Source organism: Polyodon spathula, chromosome 1, assembly GCF_017654505.1.
Source record: "Polyodon spathula isolate WHYD16114869_AA chromosome 1, ASM1765450v1, whole genome shotgun sequence".
Classification (NCBI taxonomy): Eukaryota; Metazoa; Chordata; class Actinopteri; order Acipenseriformes; family Polyodontidae; genus Polyodon; species Polyodon spathula.
In genome coordinates, this window is record NC_054534.1 from 22,265,700 (window position 1) to 22,288,364 (window position 22,665).

Consider the following 22,665-nt stretch of genomic DNA (forward strand, 5'->3'; position numbering starts at 1 on the left):
ACAAAAAAATAAAACTAGCTTGAGCACTATTTGTGGTTAAATTTAAATCACCAATCAGAAAGCTATATTACAGGGCACTATCACACGGTAGATGACTGTGGAATATTCCGATCAAAAACAAAAGCAAAACTTTATTGTAAAGGTAAATAAATCTTTCATTTAAATATTTCAATGTTTAATAAAGCAATAAAGACAACGGACCTGAAACCTAATATCAATAATTAAAATAGGATAGGTGATGATGTCTAAGTAGGATACAATAGATGGTGACATACTATTAAATAATTTTTATTCTGTCAACTCAAAAACCGTTAACTGGCTTTATCTTGGCAACTCCATCAACATTACACATGTTGCGTTGTGCTGTTAGAGGTTGAAAGGTTGAATTTGAACTTGCAACGAAGAGTGTTCTGCTAAGCCACTAGCTAGACCCTATGAATTACAGTATGTTTTAATATTTAACAAAAACATACCCTTTGTATGTATTACAGCTTTGTAAATAGAACCTTTAATGGTTTGGCCCCGTTTGTGCTGTTAACATGCCAGCAGACCATTAAGAAATATAACAAACTGTATCCTGAGTTTTTACTACCTTATTTTGTTTAACTGCTGTATGTTGATGCGGGACATACTGCTTTTTACAAAGGAGATACCACCGAAGGAATAACCATGCCATTAAATATCATGGTGAGTAACACATAAAAAGCATTTAACAAGCATGGTGACACTTTAAAGCCACTCACCCTTAAAGGTAAGAACCATACATGACGCTCACAAGCACTTCCTAATGACTAAAGCAGCTGCAGAGGAGCATTGTAGATCCTTATCCTTAGATGTATTTTAAAAATGCAGAACCTGTGCCAGAGGCCCTGTCTTTGACAGGCTACAAAGGTAACCTTTTTTTGTTGACCCAGATTTTCTACTAGGGGTGGACAATGCCTCACTTTAGATGTTCTGCTCATAAATTTGAGATTTTAGCTCACGTGTATTTGACACATTGTGAGTTGCATGGAACATTTCCTTTTGGTACAGGGTGATAACTTGGGTCATACAATGGTCACTCATGTCCCTGTGCTAGCTACAGAGGAAACCTATGGTGGCGCTTTAGATATCAAAGAGTCTTTAATCCTAACGTCTGTTAGTTTAACCTTAAAAGGGCTACGGTTATGCAATTGCGAAACAGGACAGCCGACCTTCTGGGGTTAAGCATTTCAGCATTTCACACCCATTTTACAATCAGGGTTTCAAGGGGCTAAAATGTTAACGATCACACATGTTTTTTGGAGTGTGGTGGTCACTTAGTATACAAGCGAATGATATTTCATCACATATATTTTTGCACAATTACACGCTGTCTAAGAATACTATGAAGGAATTAATTGAACGCTGTATATTTATACTTTAAATGCTGACATCAAGAAGCCTTAAGGAGTTGCAGATCAATTTGTTATCGTCAAAGGTTTGATTTGTCCATGGCTGCAAACGTAAACAGTTTGTGCTATTTAGGGCAAAATTAGAAACCTGCATTTATTGGCTATAGTACTGTCTCTCATGGGTAAAGTATGCCATATAATTTAGGAATAATTTAACATGATATGCAGTTGACAGAAATGATAAACGATAACCAGCTATTGATTACATATCTAAGTTTAATGTTAAGTTGATGAATTTTAGGCAATCCTAGATTTTGTTTTGCTTCCCTCGATAAATTAGTAAATAAGAACATAAGAAAGTTTACAAACGAGAGGAGGCCATTTGGCCCATCTTGCTCTTTTGGTTGTTAGTAGCTTATTGATCCCAGCTGCAATGGCCTCTTAAATTATTTTCAAAATAAAAATCTCAGCGGATCCCTTCATAATTATATCAATTAGTCCTTGGACTCAATTTTAGGCTAATCTCCAATCTGTCATTTTTAGCGAAGGTTCTAGAGCAAGTTGCTTGTAATCAATTACACAAATGTTTAGCTCTTAATAGCGTGTAGGAAACATTTCTGGATTTTGTGTTGCACAGAGCAAAGAGACGGTCTTTGTTACTGTAGTAACTTATCTGTTGATAAGCTCTGACTCTGGATTTCTGATACTGATACTGGGCGCTACTCCATTTTATAGAATCATCTTGAAAGATCAGTGGGATTGTTGGGAGGTGTCCTATCTTGGTTCCGGTCTGATCTTCCTGATAGGTTTCAGTTAGTCTCTGTTGGGGAGGTGGAATCGGCATTGTCTGAGATTGTTCCACAGGGCTCTATTTTAGGTCCTTCGTTATTTATGTTACCTTTTACTTCTTCTGGGGTGTTGTTAACTTCTTGCCTATCTGACATCAGATGTTCTGATAAAATAGAGGTTGTGCTAGTGGGCTGTCAGAACTAACTACAAAAATGTCAGACTTTAACAGTTTCTCATCAGAACTAAAACTAGAAATGAGAAATACTGTATAGACTATTTGTTTTAGAGGCTGCGCTTTCATATATGTGTATTGGCTTGGGACATTTGACTTTTGCCTTAGTTAATTGTTTAGAAAACAAAGCCTGCTGCTGAATGAACTAAAGAGATTTTGTGTGTAGCTCAATGTTTTATATACCGTCCTGTTTGTCACAACGTAGTATGAGATTAACAAAGTGGAACCTTGTTCTTAAACTGCTGACCAGGGCAGCACACTAATCACTGCCTTAGAAGATTACCAAAAACCAGATGTTTTATTGTAGATTTTATTTACAGATCTTGCTGACGCAGTATATTGTTAGGGATCATTAGGGCATTTCAGTAGCTTGGCTGATTGGAAAGTACAGTTGCATTTGCAAGATCGTAAGAGATGTGCTTGTGCCATGCTCCATTAGGATGGCTTTGCTTCTGAAAGTTATACTGTATCAGAAAGGCATAGCTATTGCAAGGACCCTGAAGTAATTTTAATTTCCTGAGTCATTCAATGCTTGCCATAATGTAAGTTCTTTCAGACACCAGATAGTAATATTGTACCTACAGAACATAGGGAATTGACATTTGTTACAAGTAAGGTTGTGGGAATTATTTAATTCGCTTTTTACGGTAACTTCAAAATCCCAGCAGCTGTATATCATTTTAATATGGTGCTTGCATACTTGAAAGATACATGTGTTTTGTATTTGTGGGATTTTATACACAACTCTTACCTCTTGTGTTTTGCACTGAGAGAACAGTCTATTCTCTATTCTCCTGATGGGAGAGCTTTTAGGAAGGTAGACAACAAACATAACACAATTTTAGAACCAAATATAAAACATAAAATAATAATACTAATATGATAACTGGCAATATGATTAAAAGCATACGTCCCAGGTTTTCCTTTGAGACAACAGTTTATGATTTATCTCCTGTCAGAGAACAATTTAAAATCAAATCTAATTGTTTCCATCACAAAGGCACAGCTACTTGGTGTATCAGCTAACAAAACTTAGTTAAATTTAGCAGAGGAAGTCATGGTTGGGTTGATTATGAACTGACAATAACCATAGATAATTGTTTCATTATTTTTTCCTTGTTGTTTCTTACTCCTCTATTTTTAATAGAGGGAATAGAACCAAGAAGACATTTTGTTAGAGGATTGAGAATTGATGGCTGATGTTGAGAGAGGAGTGGGGGCCAAAGTTTGATGATGTAATACCTAAATATACCCATTTAACCATTACACCATAAAAGACCTTAAGCAGTGAGCTGTTTAGTTGTAATATTTTTAGACTTTTAAAAACAGGAGTAAATCACAGACTGGACTGCAATGCATGGAGAACAGGCCCATATATGTTTGGTAACTTTCTAGATTTTGCTTTGTAGTTTTTTTAAATATCCTTAAAATTGTATATACATAGAACAAGTGACAAAAGCAATGATTCCAGTAAAGACCTGTCTGTCTACTAAATCTTTTAAGTGTTTTGCATTTCAACCTCCCTAACAAGAGATTTTTCTTTGGACTGAGTTATTGTGAATGAACCACTTGCAGCACAAGCAGAAAAAAAGATAGCAACTTTGCCTGCTCAGTACAATTCTCTTCGGAGTATTAACAAATAAAACCTGCTGTGCTATGTGCATGTTAGGTTGGTGATAAAGTTTAATTGGTCACTTGGATGTCAACTGTTTAGAAATTTAGAAAAACGAATGCTGTCTGATGTCCAAAAACATCCTAATGTCGTAAATGTCAAAATGAATTATGATCAATAAATAAAGCATATGCTCTAGGGAGATATTTGTATGTAGCAGCATAATCTTTAAGGGAACACTGGTCTTTCTCTGAGCATAAATAACTGCACTTTTCAGTTAACCTGGCAGTACATTTTTAAACATAATGACTGGTTACCCTTAACTTTAAAGGGAATTGTAGAAGCAAGTAATTAAGAGCTGTATAAAAGCACACACCTGCAGAGCCCTGTCATTGGCTTCAGGATGGCTGCTGCGGTACACTTCTTGATGCAGCAACACTTGACACTTGTTGAGGTGAGACAGGAACAGGTTCAGAGAAGGGCAAGATGGTGAAGACCCTGTATATTCAATCCCAGAGTCACTTTGTTTGGGATGCCGGAGGATGCGATTAAAGCATTATCGTCTTACTTTGCAGGTCACCCTTGACCTCATAACTGAATTGAGGGATGAGCTAGACCCCAGCGTCAGCCTAGGGACCGCTATCCCTCCACATGTCAAAGTGCTCTGTTCTCTGCACTACTTAGCATTTGGTTCCTTTCAGACCACAGTTGAAATGTCTGGAGGTATAGCCCAATGCACCTTTTCCAGAGTGTGAGGCAAATTTCTGGATGTCATGCTAAAAAGAGCAGGCCAAGACATATCCTTGCCTAAGAATACTAGCATAACAGGGAAACAAATACAGGAACTATTTAAATAAACAACCAGCTTTTTATCACAGCGGATAAGTCTTTGATCTTTATTTGGAAAAGGGAAAAAAAATCTGATCCTAATACCACCCTAATGTGTGCCAATTTTGAACTTCAATGAAAAGTCACTAACAGAGCTGGTTGCTCTTTGTTCTAGCCAATGACAAAATGGTTTAGACAGTATATCATAAAAGCAGATGTCATTAATGGGCAATACTCAAAAGAGGCAGTGGTTAATTGAGGGAACTTCAGTTTTGATTTATTAGATTGACTGAGTGGGGCTTGTCTGGGGGACATTGTCCTGCCACTATAATCACACAAAGCTTAAAAATATTTAAATAGTTCTTATTTATGATGTATTTATTTTAAACTGGAAATTGTGCCTATTGTGCTATACAGTGCATAAAAAATAAAAGTGAACCTTGATGCAAACACAAAGTTTTCATGAGCATTGATTTGTAACATATTAGCATGATTTTCCTTTCAGAATAAAAAAAAGGTGTAAACAGAGAAATGGAGAAAACACTCTGGCGCATTTAGTTTTCCTCACAGGATTGGATGCTATTTAAGGTCAAGTATTAAAGTAAGTTTCATGGAAAATTGCTTCAGGCTTGTAATTTATTTCTTATAACTGCTGTATTATGGATAACCTGGACCTCCATTATTGACGAGACTTTTGAGATTTGCTTTTTCCAGAAAATATAAGGCAAAGGCAGTGCTTAGTACAGTTTGGTGTACTTTGTTGAAACATAACATTACATTACATCATTTCCCTGTTATTAGAGATCTCATAATTCTCTCCAAACTATTATTTATTTATTTATTTAGTTTTACCCAATCAGAGTGCCCAATGCAATTTATGAATTCCAATCAGATTTAAGTATACTTCTGTGGGTGCAAAGTAAAGTTTGCAAAGTCTGCCAACATGATCTCTAAAATATTCCAGTAGGATTGTATTTGGGGACCTTTCACATCAAACCAGATTTTATTTTCAACAGTAATCTGATTTATGCAGAAATGCACTTAGATAAATAACTGTCGTTCATACTCTCAATCCAAACACCAACTTCAAAGTAATTCCAGAACATTTTATCTTCGTTTTCTGCTAACTACATGATGTACAGTTGACCCAATGGACAGTTGGGCACTACTCAAAAGAGAGTAGTTGCACCAGAAGGCTCTGCCTGGCCCCTGAGGCTTGTTAGAGAGAGGTCTGCACCCTTGCAATAATACTACTGTAAAAAGGATATATTACCAGTGTATTTAAAAGAGCCAAGCCTGGAATTATGAGGGGGGATTATGGATCTAGTGTACTTTTTCCACACCACACCTTGTTGTATTACAAGAAGACCTCAACTAATGTTGTTTTTCCCTCTATGATCCCCCAGTCTTTAGTATTTTATGTGTTCATTCAGGTGCTCTCAAGCCACCTAGCCACCAGATAGTATCTAAACATCTATAATGGAGTTGCATTAGATATCTCCTAGAAAGTGACTGACTCTGAGTTGCTTCTCTCCAGAAAACATAACACCTTATATTGTTACATGTAATTGAATACTGCTTTTCAAGGCACTCGTACACCAGTGTGTAGAACTGAAAGTTACACTCATCAGAGATAAGCACCACTGGTTCAGAACTATAGGAAATATTTGCAGCACTGCATTACCAATTCTAAAAACATATGTAAATTGACTGTGTTAAATTCTGGTTTTTAAACAAAATATACTCTTTCTAGTATTCATTTCCAGTACCCTTTTATTTATTCACTTCTGTGTCTGTCCTCTGGGCTTTATTTTGCTTACATTAAACCGATAATTTCACACCATTTAAAATAATCAAATGTGGCAACTTAAAATGCCACCACCGTCATTTTGTAATGATCTAAACAGCATATGATCTTAATACATGTTTAACTCTATTAATGCTGGTGGTGTTTTCCCAGAGGTGATATATTGAACTTCTATTAACATTGTTAAAAACAATACAAAAATACAGAAGAAAAAGGTTTCCCATATTACAGGTCGTTGTATAAATATTTAAATAGGTGTGCCAGCTGTGTTCAACATGTTACTTACATAGCTCAATGTATATCACTAATATTAAACTATATTTTTTTTATGTAAAACGCAATTGTCAGATGTGAATTTATATACCTTATAGATGTCTTGATGTGCCGTGTTATGAATGACAATATATACATGATTATTTTAGCTGAAGTAAAAATCATGTCAAAACATGTGACAATAAATAAGCACACTATATTTATTTTTTGCTTTTACAATAATGTTGAATTTTGAAGATGGTCTGTGAGGACAATTCACAGTTGTACAAAAACAAGACTTTCAATTGAATATTGTTTATTAAAAATGCATTCATTCAACATTATTTCCATTTGCTATTTAAAAATTGGATTTGATATGATATTCTTTTTGCACAGTAGATAGTTGAGGTTTAAGCACTTGCCTGAAAATATTGCCTGATTGACTGTTTGGCCTATAAATATTAATATAGCCACTACAGTTAATGCTGCATGCCCCATATTAATGTATTACAAATATTTATTTATTGTACACTGTAATATTAACTCCTTACTCTCAGGTACAATATAAATAGTCACATTTTTTGTTTGTTTGTTGCCGTTTTACCCAAATCAATAATACTTGTTATTGTCACAAAGACAGCCGGAGTGGGTGGCGTCAGAAAAGAAGCAGGAAATTAAACAAAGAGAGAGGTGGAGTTTGGGGAAGCTGAGCGAATGTTTTTTCGCTCAGCATTTAATAAATAAACAGAACAGACAGAAAATAAAAAGGTTGAACAAACAAAAACACAGGACACGGCACATTCGCCAAAATAAGCAGACTAACAAAACAGACGATACAGACAAACACGGTGAGCAGATATTTATCTACTATTATTATTCTTATGGTTATTTTTACCTCCGTCTCCTATCCCGTTCTCCACTCACCGAACACCCAAACCGCGAGTGGGTGAAAACCTGCTGCTTTTATGCAGCTGTACCAAGACTCGATTGCTAATCAATCATTCAGTTGGAGTCTCGGTACAACTGCACGTGAATTAATAAAGTGCAATTCCCCGTGCTCACATATTATTACTTTTTACTTGCATGTGAAGTGCTGTGCAATCCTTGTGCCTAAATACAAATATACATTTTAAACACTTGTGTTACACAGACCCGTTTATATCCCGTGTACCAATGACTATGCACCAACATCAACACACAATACGCAACATATAACAGAAAATATACACAGGGGCGGGCACTTTGTCACAGTTATTAACACATTTTTTTTTTTTTAATTATTATTTTTTTAATACAAATTAAGGACAATACCACGCAATTCTGAACCTGATTCAACATCTCGTTTTGTTTTTGAAAGATTGCAGTGTTGTACATTTTTATCCTTTTTGGAAAAGTCAAAGCTGGATTTTATTATAGCATTTTAAAACTATAATGCAATCAACCTCTTAACTAAGCATACTGTTACAATTGGTTTATTCATATCAGAAAATGTTCCTGGCCCTATTAGAGATCCCAGGTTTGCATCCTGGCTGTACAAAGTTGACGATCTTCATTGGAAATTCCACAGAAAGCTCTGCAAACCCTCCCACGGGTTAGGTCATGGACTAGCACCTTACTATCCTACACTGGACCCTGTGTGCTCCAGCGGACACCTGTAGGGCTGGCCTTGGTCCTGTAAAGAGGTGATTTGCTTGCTGGTGTTGTATTGTAGGATACTCACTGACCTTTCCAAATTGTATGAAATCAGATATCCAAAGACTTTCTGCTCTGCTTGGAAAATTGGAACATGAAAATGTTTTTACTAACCTGATCTAAGCACAAAAGTCTCCTTATTTAGCTTTAACCTGTTTGATCTTTGCTGTCCAGCTTTCCATGACATGCTTTTGAGAAGGATAGGACAACTTTGTTGTGTAAATAAAAATAATATCTTCTAATAAGTGCCAAGGTATGGGTGGGAGACTGGTACAGCAAGTTAAATAGAGCTTGAACTACAACAACAGCTTGGGTGACTTTAATGAGTGGGGGACACATGGAGGAAGTGGCTAATCTAATACTATAATGCTTTTAATAACGTGGCCCATTGGTGTGCATTTCATATTTGTTATTGTACTGTATGGAAGGGGGATCCAAAGAGGATACATGGTTTTTATTTTATTTTATTTTATTGTAAATACTGTGTAATTCTGACTTTTCTTTTTTTTTTTTTTTTTTTTGCTTTTTAGAACATATTTTAACTATCATTAAGCGTTGTTATGTGGACGGCTTTGTGTTTACCAGAAACATGATGTGACTTTCAAAGAGGTAACACATACAGTTGTATTTTCATACAGTTGTGTTTCCACGAGCAGTCTCCAAATTGGACTAGTTTAACTACAATCATGCACATGTTTATGACACATGTTTATCATAGTATCTTACTAAGTAAGCATGCCAAAATGTAAACTAGTTGAACAGTTGATCTCACACAGCCTATCATTTTAGTAACACTTTACATTATCTCTAACTACAATGTAATTACAAATACACATACACATACATACACACACATACACATATGCAAATTGAAAAAGTATTGCCAGTTGCTTGTGTCTTTTGTAATTACAGGTATTTTTACATACAATTGTGTAATTACTATGTAACAACATCTGTGATTACAGAGTTAGAGAGTTACAATGATTTTCTTTGCTTTATGGTTAAACTATTGCACATTTATCCATTGTTAATTCACAGTATGGCCATTTAAATTTACGTGTAGTATATTTTACAATGTAAGGACCCTTCCCAAATTTCACAATTTTTATTATGCAAGTGAGAAAGCGAAATAACAGGGGAGAGCTGTACTATTAAACTGTGCTTTTTTTTTACCCACGATTTGGCAAACCAAATGAAAGAATCTCTGTACTACTACACTACTACAATATGAAACTGGCCAAGTGATTTTGGACTACTGTTGTGCATTCCATTTTTTATGAGTTTTATATGTATTGGATATCTGTTTCTCATGAAGATTGGTACAGTATGTAAAGATATTTTACTTTGTTGGCTGTCAATCAACTAGCAACACGAGGGGTGTCTCAACATAATCAGTTGCTAATAAACCATTTTGCAAAGCTTCCTGCAATGTTGTGAATAATTTATCAAATGCAAGATGTGTAGCAGCATACATCACCTGTTTTTTTTTTTTGCTATTTTTTTATTTGCTAAAAATGTAATGTAAAGCCAAATCATTTGGGTTTCTGAGAAAACCTTTACTGCTTTATAATGAAGGCAAATACATTGTGTACCATAAAAGCCATTGAAAACAGTATGATATCACACATAAAAACAGGTTATTTACTGACAAGCTGCAAATTATTGAGACATACAGTAGAACAGGCAGCTAACATTTTGTCCTATTTACTGGTCCATTTTTGTTTTTTTCTTTGCAGGCTGATAATAGAAGTATACATTTTATCATATTAGTGTCTAAAAAGTAGTTATAGCTACACACAATAAATACATATCTATAGATCTTATTAGTCATGTACTGTCATTCACTAAAAATGTGCAGTTTTGATAAGCCATATGCTATTGAAAACATGTATTTTAATTTTAAAACTTGAAATCTGGTACAACACTAGGTAAAAGGAAGTTCTTAATTTGTTTGCATTGCCCTTCGGGATATCTGTTACCCTTGATTTTCCTAAGTCCTTTCACCCCAGCAATGTCAAACATCTCACTGGCTACAAAACATGCCAGTCATTAGTGAAAGCAGTGGGTTGGTTACTGACAGGAAAGAAAGCAATGACCAAGTGCACTGAAAAGCTGACAGCAAGTCCTGCAAACCAAGATTTCTTTAACTAATGTACTGCCAGATCAAAATTTCTTTCACAATTACACATTTGAAACCTATATAGTAAATTGATGAAATTTAAGGAGATATTTTGTTAGCAGTAACCACATCCATTATACGCTACTGTATATCACAGTTAGAATAAGTAGAACAAATAAGCATTTTTTTATTGGATTATAGGTATACTTATAATCATCGTCCATGATAGACCACCCTGTAATTTTGTGTTACAATAAGAAAGGCACAAACCTCAGTGATTAATGGACAAGAAGCTAGTAAGCTGCTGATTATCTGTAATTCTGGTGCTGGTTTCCTTGTCAAAATATCTGCCAGACATTCGGAACTTCACATCAGTGTATTTATTGTATCACTTGTGATTAAAAAAAAAACACAAATCAAATGGAAAAAGGGAAAACTCCCCTTTAATAACCTTCCATTAGTCTGTATCACTTTACTGGCACCAAATTCCCCTGTATGTCTTTCATCACAGTGGATCTGGATTTACAGCGGTTAGCTTCAGCTGACATGTGTTTGAATGAAAGTTTAGACAAGTGGTTTGTAGGCACTGCTGCATCAATTCAGCAAAGGCTTAGGGAACATTAAATAGCGTGCAGTATGCCTTTCATGGTGAACGAAATGCCATTTAGAACACAGAGGTGGACGTCAGCTTGTAATAACTGACACGTGCTCTTGATATGTGTCAGGGTAGGGGGTATTGTAACAGTGTTTGCCAATCCATTAAAGACAACTCAAAAGAAAACAAAGCTACTGCTTTTGTACTCATTTACAACAGAGTGAGACGTGTTTCAGTGGACAAATATGTGAATAATATCGGGGTGCATTTTTTCAGTTTATGTTAAATATTTCTGCAGTTTTAACAAAATGTGAAAAAGGTTTTTGTCCAGTAAGTCAGTGGTAGTCAGTGTATTTATATATGGCTGTATCTATTAGAAGTTATGTATTCAGGGCTGGCCCACTGAATGCACCTTGATTGCACTAGCATCCTGTGAACAAGATGCTTGTAAAGAAATATAACCTGCTATACATTAATGATCTAAATGGTTGCACATCTAAATACAGATGCCTTTATGAAATTCAAATGGATACTTTGCTGGTGTTCTACATAATTTCTAAGACACAGCTATAAGATACAATGTGTATATTGCATGTTGGTTTTATAACTTTCGGATATAACTATATATATATATATATATATATATATATATATATATATATATATATATATATATATATACACACACACACACACACACACACACACACACACACACACACACACACACACACACACACACACAGTGCCTATAGCAAGTCTACACCCCCTTTCGAAATTTTCACCTTTTCTTGTCTTATAGCCTGGAATTAAAATGGATTAAAATTGTTTTTTTTTCATTTATCTACAAATCCTACCCCATAACTTCCAAGTGAAAAAATATTCTAGAAATTTGGAGAAAATTAATTAAAAATAAAAACTGAAATAGCTTGGTTGGATAAGTGTCCACCCTCCTTGTAATAGCAATCCTAAATTAGCTCAGGTGTAACCAATCGCCTTCAAAATCACACACCAAGTTAAGTGGCCTCCATCTGTGTTAAATTGTAGTGATTCACATGATTTCAGGATAAAGTTAGTAGTTCCTGTAGGTTCCCTCTGGTGGGTAGTGCATTTCAAAGCAAAGACTCAACCATGAGCACCAAGGCGCTTTCAAAAGAACTCCAGGACAAAGTTGTTGAAAGGCACAGCTCAGGGGATGGGTATAAAAAAATAACAAAGGCCTTGAATATCCCTTGGAGTACAGTCAAGATGATTATTAAGAAGTGGAAGGTGTATGGAACCACCAAGACCCTGCCTAGATCAGGCCATCCCTCCAAACTGGATGACCAAGCAAGAAGGAGACTGATCAGAGAGGCTACCAAGAGGCCAATGGCAACTTTGCAAGAGCTACAGGCTTTCATGCCAAGACTGGTCAAAGTGTGCATGTGACAACAATATCCCAAGCACTCCACAATTTGGCCTCTATGGTAGGGTGGCAAGAAGGAAGCCATTACTCAAGAAAGCCCACCTTGAATCCTGTTTGAAGTATGCAAAAAAACACTCAGGAGATTCTGTAGCCAGACATGCAAAGTGTTATGTTTGGTGCAAACCCAACACAGCGCATCACCCAAAGAACATCATACCTACTGTGTAGCATGATGGTGTAGCATGGTTTATCATCGTCAGGGACTGGGGCACTTGTCAGGATAGAACGGAAAATAAATGGACAAAGTACAAAGAAGTCCTTGAGGAAAACCTGCTGCCCTCTGCAAGAAAGCTGAAACTGGGACAGAAGTTCACCTTTCAGCATGGCAACAACCTAAAGCACACAAACAAAGCTACACTGGAGTGGAACAAAAAGGTAAATGTCCTTGAGTGGCCCAGACAGAGCCCTGACCTGTAAAGAAGAATGGTCAAATATTGCCAAATCTAGGTGTGCAAAGTTGGTAGAGACCTATCCCAACAGACTCACAGCTGTAATTGCTGCCAAAGGTGCTTCCACCAAGTATTAACTCAGGGGGTGGAGACTTATCCAATTATGATCTTCCAGTTTTGTATTTTTAATATATAATTTTTTTCTCAATAAAAAACTTTTTTTCCCTTAACAGTGTGAAGTATGGTGTGTAGATAAGTGGGAAAAAAAAAATCCTCATTTAAATGCATGAAATTCTGAGGCACTGACACAACAAAGTGTGAAAAAAGTTCAAGGGGGTGTAGACTTTCTATAGCCACTGTGTATACAACTATTTCGGCTATGTTAATAACCTATATTTATATAGTCACCATGTTAGTGTGATATTTAAGTAGGCTACGCTTAAAATAGGTTTAAAATATACAAAATAAAATTATGGAAACTGTAAAGGTCCAATAAATGAATGTACACAGAGTGAGAGTTGAGATGCAGTCATAAATAGAGGCAAAATATCACTTTTTAACATTTAAAAAGTGTTGTTTCGCCAAACACTTTTTGACATGTAAATAGTATAGTTTTTATTGACTGAGCACGATTTCCAGAGTTAAATATACATGTACCATTAACAATTACTTTCTCCGCTTGAATATCTCGCAGGACGCTGTGAGTCTTTGGGTCATATATCATGTTAAATAGGTGACTGGCCAATACGGGATGTATTTATGTGACCCCTCCCCCCTTTATTTTCTTTTAGCACCAACCCTGTACTGAGTATGTGTGTATGTGTAGCATTCTGTTGCTTGGGGATGTCTGTGCTGCATATGCTGTCGGAGTCCTCTAGTGCTCTCTGCTGCTCAGTGCGCACTATATACCTCATACATACTGTACGCGAACTGTACCGGTCTGTCTCTTTCACGCTCTCTCTCTCTCGTTCTCTTCTTTCTCTGCTCCGCTGTTCTCAGCTCTAATTCTGTGCTGGCTTTTGAGCTTTTCTCTGCGGGACTCAAACTCATTCATTCGGAAACTTGAATCTCATGTGAGAGCGAAAAGGGGCTGTAGTTTACCCGTGTTATTGCTATAAAACCTACTGGAGGTGCATACACAACACATTTGCATGTTATGCATCAAAGCTCTGTTTCCTAAGTGAAGATTATTGCATTGTTACCTGCTACCAAGGGCAAGCTCATTTTGTAGAAACTGCACCGAAGAGCCGTAGGGAATATGCATCTGGGCCACATCTGTGGGATTTTACAGCAGCTGTGGTTTTTGACTGCTACGGTAGCTTCAGGTAAATTCCTGTTTTGTGTTTCTTTGTTCGTTGACGATATTATTTGAAGAAAATGTAATACAATGTTGCAAAATTAAAACGTGTCTAAGCAATATTATTTTAATGTTAATTTATCTAAAATACTGTAAGAAAGAAGAGATCCTTTGCAGGTGAATTTGTGCAGTTTCGTTTCATTCAAAGTAGCTCTGCACATAGGCAAAATGAAAACGAATAGGGTTTGTTATAATATACGTTACTATTAATATACACCTGAGAGGGGGGGGGGGGGGGGGGGGGGGGGGGGGGCATCATCTTAATTTAAAGCACGTTTTTCTGAACATATTTTTTTTTTCCAATTGTAAATGTCCTACCAGTTGCAACTAAACACCTGTTATTTGTTTTTTTATTCATGTAGGTTCACATTTCTTTCAAGACTTGGAGTCTGAGACAGTCTACCCTCTGGTTTTACCGGATGCCGCTCCGCCGAGTACTGAGAGATTCGACAGCCAGGAGAGATATCCAAATGCAGGCAGCAGTTCTCGGGAAGTCCGTTCTATTTCCAAAGGAGAGGAATACGAATCCCAGGAGTTATACCACTGGGAACCTATTGGACCGCAGCCACTGGCTTTTCCGGGGCTCAGGCTCAAAATACCAGCCTTTGGCAATGAGCTCCACCTGATTCTCAAGAGGGACAGCAGGTTTTTATCCCGGAAATTCGTAGTAGAGAACAGACTGAAAGGTCGGAATGCGTACCTGGACAATTCAACAGTTACCTCTTCTTCCAGCGCTGAAAGATCGTGTTACTACAGCGGGGCTGTTCTGAATTCTGCAGGATCCATCGCCTCCTTTAGCACCTGTGGTGGTCTGGTAAATTTACTTCATTTAACAATTCACCACGTCTCTGTGTGTGTGTGTGTGTGTGTGTGTGTGTGTGTATGTTGTGTGTATTTTGTAGGAGGGGACGGGGGACGGGGGACGGGGGACGGGGGGTACTTTTTGCATAGTTCCCACATTTCTGGTAGCCTGTTACTTCGGCACGTTCGCACATACACTTTACTGCCAGGACACAGTCAAGATCATTTTTATGGCTGAAGGATCATAGTTGGAGTTAAGACTATTCTATAAACGCACTAAATAGGCCAGGCAATTCAAAATACTTTTTTTAAATTATTTTTTTTATGTGTGAGCCAATGGGCTACATGTCTGCAATGAATTACTGTATTGATCTTAGTTATTATAAGAAAGGTTAAACATTGAATAACTACAAATATTTTAAAAAGAAAATAATAAAGTCAAGGAACGTTTAGAAAGCAGTATGTCGTCAAAATGTTGTACCTGTACCAAAACTTGACCCGTGTGATGTCAGGAAGTGGTACTTTGCCAGACTGAAAGTGGTAGAGTGTTGTAGTTTGGTACAGGTGGAATCAACTGCGATCTGATGGGGTTTTACTATTGTCAAAAAGAGATACATTTACCTTTAATTGTACATTATTTTTTACAAACTCAAACTCAAAAGCAATAATAAAAAAGCCGCCCCACATTATCGTTAAGATGAACTACGCCACTGCTAACCATAAAATCGCCCATCAGCCACTACTTTCTGCCATTTTGGAATCCACAGTAACAACTGACCTGCTCCCTTGCAGTATTTATAGTTAAGGATAAACACTCTCATTAATATTTAATTTAATTTTCAATTACATGAGTAAATGAGATTTAACCTATACCTAACTTTGGCCGTTTTTTTCGGCCACAAAGTTGGTTTACCCAAGCAATTCTTCAAACGTGCATGCACATCGCCATTTCACTTGTAAATTGACCCACATGGAAACCCCATGAATATAGACTATTTAGCTTCCTCGCTGTACTTTCTATCTATGTAAATTTAGTATAACAAATAAAGTTAAATAAATAAATAATTGTTTATAATTAATTGATTATAAGGTTTGCTGTCAGCAACCACAATAGCAACTAGTCTTGTTTGAATGACGAGTTGAAATCAAGCAACTGGTGGCATTCTTATTAGTTTCAGCAACTTTATTTAACATTTCAACATTTAAATTCAACATGACAATTAAATCTGGATACAAAGCTTCAGCCCTCTTCTTGGGGTTCCATTGCTTCATTTAATTAAAATGAGTTTCCTTGAAGGGACTGGTGATTAAACTTGTTAGCTTGTGATTAAACATAGTGTAGTGTTGAGTGTAAAGATGCACGCACAATGCAGTAGATGTAGGTGATACAACCCTTTCTTATTACACGTAGTCCTATACTGTCCTGTATGCTAACATTCTGAGAATTAAATATTGTTAAATATTGAACACTTTACTTGGCATGTTGTTTTATACACAAGTGTTACATTCAAGTTTGGGAGGGCCCACAATAAGGTCCTGCACCAGGGGCTGTCTTTCTCTTCCTCCACCACTATCTGGGGCTGCTACATTTTTTCCACTGCAGCTTCTGAATATTTTTGTAAGGTAACACACTACTAATTAACTGGGGGTATGTTCTTTTCACATCAGTGGTAATTGGTATACATGAGAATGTTGAGGCAGGTCTCTACAGGACTTCAAGAGAAAGTGGTATCCCAAATAGGTGGTTTTCTTCTGTTGAGCCAGCCTTGTTTTTGTAAAGGCAGGCTGGGTTTGAAATACTGTGCAATGGGATAGCCACTGCTGTTACAGCACTTACCTCTCTGTAATGGCTTGGCTTTGGAAATTGTATTTCTGTATTTAGCATCTTACTGTTGATGCAAAATATACTTATTGCTTCATATTTCTCTTGGTCTTTGATATATGCTGTGAAAATGCAATATCATTCACCACGCACCTGCAATAACAGTAGCTTAAGCTCTAACCTGCTGTAATACCTGTTCCAAAAACCTGGTGTGCAGCTGCTTACCAAGGTTCTAAGTCTGTGTACTAATCAGCCAGTTAGGCAGCAATTTCTAATATTTTTCAGACCTCACAAAGCCTTGCCCAGTTTCTACCTAGGGGTCTTGGAATTTACATAATTTAGTTAATTCTGAAAAGCTCACTCTTTCAACTCAAAGCTGCAGGGGACTTGGATCGCTTCAAATGATTGCTTAAGTTTAGCTAATGAGAGGATCTATGTTATAGTTAGAGCATGTTTTTATTTGGGTACAAATTGCAATGGTAATAAATTGCTGCTTCAGGGGCATTCAACTTTTTTTTGGATCACATGCCCAAACACAATATAAATTGTATAAAAGCCACAATGTTCAATTATCTCCCGAGGTTACAGGGACCTCCTATGGCTGCCAGTGTTTGGACATCTTCCGAAGTCTTGGCTTGGAGTACTGGATTATGTTCAATGAAAGCAGCACCCCTCAGTACTAAGTAACTCACAGCATGCAGCACAACTTATGTGTGCAAGGCGCTTTTTTTTTTTGCTTCCTTATTAAGATAACCACACAGCAGTAAAATGCATAATGGAGCATAATTGAATGGCAATTTGTTTGAAATGCAAATGGTTCCAGAGAATATGATGATAAATGAGTACATAGTGTGTGATGTGCTCATAATTCATTATTTTGTTCATAGTTCATAATTTTTGCAGGAAGATGGAGCTGAATGAACAATTACCCATTGATAATATGTTGACTGGCCAAAAAAAAATGAGAAGCTCCCGGCTCACTGTTGGAGTGGAAGCTGGTGTATCTTGTCCCATGTTCAAGGTTTCTGTCATCTGGGTCTGTGTAGGATGTCTGTTGCTTGTCACAAACATTGCACTCTTACAATAGTTATTACTTTGTTAGTGTAAAACATGTCAATGGCATTTTGTCAAGCAGGCACTGATTGGTTACAAGAATGTAATACTTATAAGCAACTACTTAAAGGTGTTTACATAATCAAAATGCAAGCAATTAAACATTTAAAAGGCGTTAGCTGTTTTCTGGCTGCAGATGGTCTGTGGACCACACAGCCTCCTGATTTGTCATTTGCCTGAAGATCTGCAGTCTGTTGACAGCTTTACAACAGCTTGAGTTAACCCTGTTTAATAAGAAATTATTAAATTCAAATTTAGGTTTAGGCTGCATGAAAGCAATATTGTATATTGACTTGTCATGTCCATCACAGTCTAAATTAATCAACTGTAAGCCAACTGTATGCCATACAAGGGACTCCCTGACTGTTATGTCAACCCACGTGTGATGAGTCAAAGGGGTTTCGGTCTGTGATTCAGCCTCCCGACAGTAGATGGCATCAAACCAACTCGGGACTTCCCTTACCAAGATCTCGTGACCATGGCAAAAGTCATCTTTTGAGGGGCGGCACCTTGGTGAGGGGCGGAAGTACGAGTATGTAACTTCCAGCCACTGGAGTCAAGTGAAGGAGAAGGACACGTGTCGGTTGGGGATTGGTGTTCCACTGACTACAGAGGCGGGACATTACATACTAAAGGGAACGTACTACTGTGTTCGGGGTTGGTCCGAAAGTAAAGTAGGAGGAGTAACGGGTGGAGGGAGAGTCTGGTTTTGTGCAGCGGGATTTTTGAAACACTAACATTTCTTTTGTCTTTTTTTTTGTTTATGTATGGTCACCACGAAGACAAATTAAAGACGAGTCATCACAGTTTGTTTTGGATTTCACCCCTGCACTCCTTCCCTCACACCATTTTGTTTTTCGTTTGTTATTTAATCCTTTTGTTGTGTATAGAAAATAAAAATAAATTATTTTATTTCTGTACACATAAATTACTGTCTGGACATTCCATTTAATACACTCTCGCTTGATAGATTGATGAATTCTGACTCACGATCTTACATTGTAATTGTAAATATTGTCACAACATAGTTGTGTCACATTGATGTGACTTGTTTTCTTCCAGTTTGTAATGTACGCACATTTTTCATAATGCCAAACTAGAACACAAACATCACACACAGGTTTTTTAATTTTGTATGTTGTATGCACTAACATGCCAACTTCACAACACGTTAGAATTAATTTATTTTGGAGTTTTGACTGATAAGGACTGTCCAGTTAAAATTCAAGTCACACACCCTTGTGTGTGTGTGTATAATTTACTACTAGCATTATTAGATTTAAAATAATTTTACACGCATTTGCCCCAGCTCTTATCCACTTATAAATAAAATGGACAATAAATGAGCTATATTTCAAAATATATTATTTTATGTAGTTATGTCCCTATTCCCCTTGATGTAAATATTTAAAGGTTTCCCTGTAGCCTTTGCACACAGGGTGCTCCTGGGAAACCCTGGCATACTCAGTCATATCAGGATGCCTGGGTTTGTAGTCAGATACTATCATGAGCCCAAGCCCAAGACCAAAGACACCTCTTGACCGTGTGGATATGCTTATTTTGTTTCACTGAAACCATATCTTTGGATAGATTTAAATCTACTGGGTGTCCCATAAGTCAGCTATCAAAAGCAATATCACATATATATATATATATATATATATATATATATATATATATATATATATATATATATATATGCATTAGGACGTTCTCTGTTAAATTGGGCACCCAAACCTCTACTACATCACGCACCAAAATGATTTCAATATGTTCTTCTTTGCTTAAAAAACTGTCACACCTGAAAGAACTACAGAGACTAACAATATTGCCTATGATGCCTGACTTTTGGTACAACCTGTATACTGTAGATGGGATGGGAAAAAGTTGTGCTTAATGTATTGATACAGACCATTCTTTTAACAGTTAAAGTCTGACTGAATTTTATGAAGACTTGGACTTGGAATGTTAGGACAGAGAACTTAGATGAAAAACAGATTTTGACAAAATGTAGCCTTTATTTAATGTAGGAGCTAATCCTATTTTTATGTAAACTGTAGGTGCTCAATGACAGGTAACGCTGGGCAGTGATTTTGTTATGAAGGTGGTGATGTGGTCACAGGGCTACGTGTGAATGGAAGTGATATCAATGATTCCAGATCAATATAAGCATGTTTTAAGAACTAAACTGGCATAATTATAGTATCTTGTGAGGTTTATCTTTGATGGCATGTTAAGACTTAAAGGAATAAAAAAATAGACCCTCAAGGATTTGACATTTACAGGCTTCCCAGTAACAATGCTTTGTTATAAAATCATTATTATTTTTTTTTTTTTTTTGCATAACCTGGAGACAATTTTAGCAACAAATAAACAAAACCAGCCTAAAGACATAATGACTGACACATTGTTTTCCAGGAACATATGTTTGACATTAATTTAAACACTGGATGTACAGTATCTACCTGAAGGTTAATTATAGTCAGACATAAAATAGCTTGTTTATAGAAACAGCTACATGTTGTGCTCATCATTTGAGAACATATTAACAATTAATGTGAACCAGTGTGCTTCCTGTGTTTCAATATGAGACTGTGTTTTATTAACTGGTCTTTGAGGTAATTATTGAGGGATAATAAGGGATTAGAATTCACTGACGTAATGGTTGTGGTCTCAAAGTTATAGTTTCAGAATTGGCTTCTGGAGTTATGCAGAGTCCCAACGTGGTTGTTTACACATACTGTAGTAATTTCATTTTTTTTCATTAGAAGATCCTGTGATTATGGTTTTAACCCTGTTGCTTATGTTCAAAAGTCAGGTACGAACTGAACTGCTCAACAGTTCTATTTGAAGGTATTTTGTGTAATAGAGCCATTTCATTATGGAAGGGCTTTTCCAAAGAGGTCCTGTGTCTATTACAGAGGTAGGGGAGTGACCTCTTTTTGGGTTCAACACATTTTAATAATGTAGGACCTCTCTTAGGATAGCAGCATCCTCAAAGTAAACAGGTTCTTGGTTTTACATCTCATGAAGGACAGCACTTAGCCTATGACACTGTCATGTGTTATTATCTACTGCAGATATCATCACCACACAGGGTTTGAATATGTTAATCAAACCTACTATACATGTAAGAAAGTATAAGTGGTATTTTATTGACTGCAGTGTTAACATTTCAGCATATTTGGTCTGATGAGATTTAGGAAGAATTACATAAGAAAAAAAAAACATGTAATTACTGTATTTATGATTGAACCTACATGTATCTGACCATTTATAAAGTCTGACATATATGTTAGATATACAGTACAATTAAATTACCTTGAAGGTATAGATAGTGATATAGTTTCAGTATACATTGAGTATAATATGAAAGCAAAGTAAATAAACAACACAACACTACCCTTATAATTTTGCAGTTAACTGTGCTTTCCCATGCTTATACTATGTACAATTGTTCATACTGCACTGTACTAATCTACATTAGCATGATTTCACTAGGCATTTCTTACACATTGTTTTTGTTTTGCCATCGCACGGTGCAGTAAACCTTAGCTAAATAATTTAAATAAATCACAATGGGCAACATTTTCTTTCCAATTTGGGATTAGCCTGCTTTCAACTCTGGAAGTAGTAATAAACAACTTAAAAACTACTTAAATTGCCATCAGTTAAATGTTGAGTTCTTTATTTCTGGTTTGGGAACATTTGAAGTGACATTGACTATTTTACATTAAGATATACAATGGAAAATTACTTGGTTAAAAACCCTTTGTTGTTAATCATTCTGTGATGATTTTTTAAAAATATGTTTTCAGATTTAAATCATGTTCTCTTTCTTCCTTTCAGATGGGATTTATTCAGCTCAATGAGGACTTTCTATTTATTGAACCTCTAAACCGCACACTGGCAGTGACAGGGCACGCACACCGCGTTTACAGACGGAAACGATCAATGGAGGAGAAAGTCTCAGAGAAGCATTCTTCACATAAATACTGTGGGGTTCTTCCTGGTAGGTCTTTACCTTACTTTACACTTGTATTTCTAGGTCAAATTTCAAATAATGAATAGAAGATCAGTGTAAGCAGACTCGTTTTCTAAAGGCTCCATGTTTATTATTATTCAGTATTGCGTATTGAACTCTATTTGGGTCTATTCCAGTCTTTAATTAACTCTAGTTTTTTTTTTTTTTTTCCAGAGTACAATTTCCCATGAATGTTACAAAACTGAGAAATAAATATCTCGCTAGTGCTTAAGTTACTTTAGTTACATTACTTAGATGTTCCAGTGTTCTATTTTTTTTTGTCTAATAATAAAATAGGAGTCAATCAAAGACTGTAGTAAACTCTTTGAAGCCTTATTATTTAGGCATACTGTATAAATTGAGTCTTCACTGTTTTGACAATTATGTTTCTTCGT

At 36.3% G+C, this 22,665-nt stretch overlaps 1 protein-coding gene across 1 annotated transcript in view; it reads left to right on the plus strand.

The window, feature by feature from the left end:
• Positions 1–14,008: 14,008 nt before the first annotated feature.
• Positions 14,009–22,665, plus strand: part of LOC121315636 (A disintegrin and metalloproteinase with thrombospondin motifs 19-like) — a 96,997-nt gene continuing 88,340 nt past the window's right edge. Inside the window, exons 1-3 of the mRNA XM_041249902.1 lie at positions 14,009–14,478; positions 14,873–15,324; positions 22,096–22,258. Of these exons, the coding sequence (XP_041105836.1) occupies positions 14,412–14,478; positions 14,873–15,324; positions 22,096–22,258 (682 nt within the window). The 5' untranslated portion in view covers positions 14,009–14,411. The remainder of the gene's footprint in view (positions 14,479–14,872; positions 15,325–22,095; positions 22,259–22,665) is intronic.